At 31.8% G+C, this 6291-nt stretch overlaps 1 protein-coding gene across 1 annotated transcript in view; it reads right to left on the reverse strand.

Annotated features, from left to right (window-relative positions):
• Positions 1-1450: 1450 nt before the first annotated feature.
• LOC106867297 (sushi, von Willebrand factor type A, EGF and pentraxin domain-containing protein 1) overlaps positions 1451-6291 on the reverse strand; it is a 57483-nt gene continuing 52642 nt past the window's right edge. Inside the window, exon 14 of the mRNA XM_014912138.3 lies at positions 1451-1918. Coding sequence (XP_014767624.1) covers positions 1719-1918 — 200 coding nt within the window. The 3' untranslated portion in view covers positions 1451-1718. The remainder of the gene's footprint in view (positions 1919-6291) is intronic.

A 6291-nucleotide genomic window follows, 5' to 3' on the forward strand; every position in this document is an offset into this window, starting at 1 on the left:
TCATGGCTTGAAGACGCCATCCTCAAAAGAAAAATGAACCATGGCGGCCAATGCTTACATCTTGACTAGGAAATTAAAATCACCCCCCCAAAATTACTGCAATCGATGTAAAACAATGTGGAGGAAACGAATATGAAAAAAATAAAAAATTAAAATTAAAATGCGCAAAGCAACGGGAAGGTGGGGAGAGGACTTCGGAAAATTCACAAGATCCAAGTTCTTCCCTCATAACTTTTAGGAAAATGGGTATTTTTTTTAATGAAATTTTATAGAAATACTTTTCAAACGGCGTATATTAAGATTATAAAGTAATTTGTGGGAAAAATCTTTTCCAAAGGGTGTGGAGAGGACTTCGGAAAATTTAGGAGATCCAAGTTTTTCCCTCGTAACTATGTATTTGTGTGTGTATATATGTGTGTATATATGTATGTGTATACATATATATGTATATATATGTGTGTATATATATGTATATATAATATATAGATTGATAGATAGAAAGAGGGAGAGAGAGAGAGAGAGAAAGTAATAACGAGTGAATGAGAATAACGACGAAGGAAAAAAAAGCGTAAAAATAATTGAAAATGAAATAAAATTGAAGGCAAAACACCAAAAATGATTGAAAGTGGGTAGAAATAAACACTACGTAGTGTAGTAGTAGTAGTAGTAGTAGTAGTAGTAGTAGTAGTAGTAGTAGTACTATGCTAGGGAATCTGTAGAAAGTTGAATGTGATTTCGGAATATAACGAAGAAAGATTGGGATCTTTCGAATTTTCCAGAAGTCCTTTCCCCACCTCAAGATTTTCCCCACAAATTACTTTATAATCGTAATGTATGCCGTTTATATAAAATTTCATTAACCCCCCCCCCCCCATTTTCCTAAAAGTTATGAGGGAAAAACTCGGATCTTGTGAATTTTCCGAACTCCTCTCCCCACCATCCCGTTGCTTTGCGCATTTTTTTCATATTCGTTTCCTCCACATTGTTTTACATCCATTCCAATATTTTTATATTTTTCGTGTTGTTGTTGTTACTGCTGCTGCTGTTCAGGTCACTGCCTGGAATCAAACCACTTTGCCATATGCCCATGGGCATATGGCGTAGTGGTTAAGAGCGCGGGCTACTAACCCCAAGATTCTGAGTTCGATTCCAAGCAGTGACCTGAACAATAATAATAATAATATCATCAAAAAATATCTTAGGAATGAGAACCCAGGTTCAAAATTTCCGCATGACACCTGAAGAAGGCTGGAGGGTATATCAGCTGAAATGCTGTGTTAACAACAAACAATATGAGGACAAATATCTGTCGAAGGTAAATAATGTTCATAATTCCTCATCTCTTAAATATAACACAGAAAGACATCAACATCAAAACATCAACCAACCACATTAATCTCTGATATAAACTAGTGTCTTTGGTATAAATAAGAACTCATTAATATTAATATTAAAATTAAACTTGTTTTATTATCATTAAGAGTATAAACATTCAATGTATCTCCAGGATATATATATATATATATATATATATATATATATATATTTATATGCATATATATATAAATTTATATATTTATAATTTCCATTTTATTTTCATTACATAACATAAACTTTAAAAAGAAATCTTACAAAATATTACTTCTCATTTTAAAGAAAAGAAAGATTCAGAGAGTAAAAAACAAAAGAAAAACAGAAAACAAAAACACAAGTGACCCCTATCCCATGGCAAAGCGGATACATTTAGGTTTGGGGTACAACCACATAAAATTAGACGAACAAGTTATCTTTTCCCTTCCATATAAAGTATATCCTGGATTGCAGTAAAATGTAACAACTGTATTCAAACCAAATGAAGAATCTGATATTTCTCGGTGACCATTTTCTGGTGTACCTGGGTCCGTACACTTTTTTGCATCTGGAAGAAACAACAGTAAAATAATATTTCCGAACCAGTTGCTTACATATACACTCACTCACACACACACACACACACACACATACACACACACACACACACACACACTCACACACTTAAAAAAGCAATTAAAAATTGGGCTTATTTTTTGTTTGTTTTTTTTTGTTTGTTTTTCCTTGGATTCCCCAGGCACACATAAATACATACATAATTACATAGAAACAGTTACAAAGACACATATACTGTTTCCTGATTTTGGTTGTATATTTGGACCTATAATTACTAATATTTTTGGATAGGTTACCAAATGTTTAAGCTGTAGAGTCCTTGAAAAGTAGGGTGGAGTTCTTTAGGCAATAAATAATAATAAAATAGAACAACATATGTTGTGCAGTTTCAGTGTGTATGTAGGAAGGTAGTATATATTATATTTATCTTTTTACCATTTTACAACCATATTTTAATGAAATACACGACTTAAATGCTTTAATTAATTTTGAAATGAAGAAATTCAAGAGGTTTAGTAAAACAAGTTTTTCACTATGAACATTTGGAACATCGCTTAAAGAAAAGGTTGTTTTTATACTTTGTATTGAGAGGTCACAGTTCCAGTACTATGGACACGATTGGAATGAGTGTAGCAGGAAAGAATCGCAAGATAGATTCTTTAAGCTGAACCAACTGGTAGGACATCTAGGGGTGGACCAAGGTTGAGATGGTTGAATTATATATCCATTGTCTCAGTTGGTCACACTAAGGAATCCAGCCAGAAAGTGTAATGAGGGTTGCTTCTGATAGGACACTATGGAGGAGGGGTGCTTGAGGACTGTCTCCCACCATAGCCCTTCCAGGAATAGTGGGTGTGTGGGTAGATGGATGGATGTTCTTGTACAGATGTGAATATTTTACAATGACAAGTTTTATATAATGGAACCAAGAACTGTTTTGGGTGGGTCAACATTGAAGATTGGTTAAGATGTAGCCTGGAAAAGTGGAGCTCTCTTGGTAATGAATAAGGCAAAGGCATTTAAAATGCTCCACTATGTTGGGAATGATAAAGGATTATACTGATTTTCTATTAATTATGGAATTAAAAAAAAAAAAGTTGTATTTGTTGTCTTGCAAGTGGTTTGGTCTGGGATGGTGTTAAAACCGAACCTAATACATCACAAACGAGCCATTCTAGCTATAAAATCACACTCAAAACGCCTTGCATAAAGTGATCCATTTAACTTCTACACTTCCTCTGAGGCAAGATGATTCTGTAGTCTTGCAAACTGTATGGGGACCTCTGTAAAGTTGTTGGTTTCTACAGCTGGATGCCCCTCCTGATGTCAAACACTTTTCAGAGAGGAGTCACTGGGTGATTCTTTCATAGCATCAGCACTACTGAGGTTTCCTTGTAGCTTGCAAGACTAAAGAGCCATATTGCTTGAGAGGGAATATGGGGTGATGGGAGGTGAATGTATGATGGGAGCAGTAGAGACAGATGTGTTGTGTTGTGGAGGAGCTATAGAGGTAGTATTTATGTTAAGCTCACAGAAATCTCTGGAAACACTGTTCTTCAGAGGAAAAAAAAAAAAAAAATACTCAGCAAAGACTAACTAAAACCATACAAATTCTACCAGTTAATGGTACAATGAAAATCTGCAAAATATTTCAGAGATCTTCAAGAGAATTTTACAGTGGAAGCACTTACACACACTTAGCACATATACATCTACATACATACATGTATATTCATACATAAATATGTACCTACCATATACATACATAATACATACATACATACATAATACATGCATACATACATCCATACAAACACACATAAATGCTGGGAGCTTTCTTGGCTCAAGGTAGAACAGATCTTGTCACCTCATTAGTAATCAAGCTTTTAATTAGTTGCTAAACAAAAAATAGTAAGAGAAACAAAAGATACATACCTTCATAAATATACAAATAGCTACTTATTAACATAACTAAAAATGTATATATAGATATATACACATATACGCAGACAAATACATGCACATACATACACACACGCACACATACACATATACATACAAACACACACATACACATATACATGTTTCTAAGGGAGTTGTTGAGTTACTGTTAAGTATATGCTGACAAAGTAGTATCTCTATCTGATGGGGTCTTACCAGCTAATGCATACATACATTTATATATATATGTACACACAAACACACAAACACACACATTGAGAACATCTGCATGTATGTATCTCTCTCAATAGGATATACTAAGAAATAACAGAATTGAATAAAGAAGAAGAACACTTCATGAAAATGGTAATTCTTTATCAAAGGAACTCTGCTTTCTTTTTAATGAGGGAGAGTTAACTCCCATTAAAATATACACATTTATATTTACACACACACACACACACACACACACACACACACACACAATAGTAATGAAATGAAAAAGTGAGTACTCAATACAGGAGAGATGGATAGACAATTTGTCTTTTAATATATATTTTGTTATGTCCTTGGTACGTAAATTTTCCTGTTGATAGATTTCAGCAGGGATCTAAAGTATACGAATGACACTTTGCCATTAAAGCTAACATGCTTGTCTGCTTTCACGGTGATGTGTCACTTGTATTTTTAACTCTGACTGAAAAAAGTGCTGAGTCCCATTAGCAGAAAACCTTAGGTACCTTAAATGTAACAAAAATTCTATTAAAAAGTACGTACACACACACATTTGTATATTTATTTATAATATACATGCAAATACACATATACACTCTATGATAATAATTAAAGCATAAAAGAGCAGTATATACATATCAATGACTAATCTTCAAATATCATCTCAGATCTTTTATATTCAAATTCAAATATCACAATGGAAAAAGAAACCAAACACACACACACACACGTGTACAGATATGCAAATGAGTTAATAATGAAAAGAAAAGAAAAGAAAATTAAAAAAACAATAAAACATAAAAATGATAGCAGAATTCCATATCTACTTCTATTTTCTTAGTCTCTCTTTCTTACAGACACCTCCCCCCTCTCTCTCTTCCTTTCTCTCACTTGTCTGTGAGTCTGTGAAAGAAGAAAAAGCAAAGACGCAACCAATCCCAGAATTTGTCTGCTATATACAATTGTAAGAATATCAATTAATTTACAGTATCATTAATTAATGTAATAGCATAGCCATTAATCATTTTCATCCTTAATATCATTATCGTTATTATTATTATTATTATTATACATTAAGAAGAATGCGATGTGATATGTAATAAAGTAACACAAAGTCAATCCACATTTTATCAGACGTCTCATTGCACTCCCCTCATTATGTATGTACCTTTCTGAATTATTACATCAATCTTCATAAATTATTATATAATTTTTTTAAAAGTACTGTATGGCAACATGAAAACGCATTAAAAATTTTTGTTTTTTTTTATATATATATATGTATAAACATGTCAACCATTTTTCGTCTGGAAAAACTTCTTTCATAACCAGTTCCTGAAATATAATCTGAATAAATTCATTTGATATTATTATTATTATTATTATACAGTATGGTATTTTATTATTATAATATAGGAAGGGTGTACAGAACAAATAAACAAACAAAAAAGAAAGAAAGAAAGACAGAAAGTATGGATAGCATTCAAGGTTTCATTCAAGGAAAACATTACAGATCATGGTTGAAAGTCTCAGTGATGGGATAAACAATGCAGATAGGAAAGGATACCAGATGGAGGAAAGGTTTTGTGTGAATATATATATATAAATGTATATATATGTATTTGTATTATATATATATATATATATATATATATATATATATATATATATATATATATATATATATATATATATATATAATATATATATATATATGTATATATAAATGTATATATATGTGTATATATATGTATTTGTATTTTATATATATATATATATATATATATATATACATATATATAGAGAGAGAGATAGATATAAATATATGCTTATATGTGTTTATTATATATATATATATATATATATATATATATAATTCAAGTTGTGCCCTCATGAAGCATGTTTGTAGATTTCAGTATTCCAAAGTATATTTTTCTTCATGTTATATTTCATGTGGAAGTGCTGTGGCTTAGTGGTTAGAGTGCTGGACTCATGATTGTAAGAATGTGGTTTTGATTGTGTTCTTAGCAAAACATTCAGCTGGCAAAAGGGAGTAATTCTTGTGAGGGACTGGCATCCCATCCAAGTGGTGAATATATGCACCATGGAAAGCAAGAAACTGGTCCAATGAGTCTAAACGATTCCGGAAGGATTTTTAACCATTTTATCCTATATTTCATACGAGAGTTG

The sequence above is a fragment of the Octopus bimaculoides genome, chromosome 21, assembly GCF_046866305.1.
Source record: "Octopus bimaculoides isolate indiv1 chromosome 21, ASM4686630v1, whole genome shotgun sequence".
Taxonomy (NCBI): Eukaryota; Metazoa; Mollusca; class Cephalopoda; order Octopoda; family Octopodidae; genus Octopus; species Octopus bimaculoides.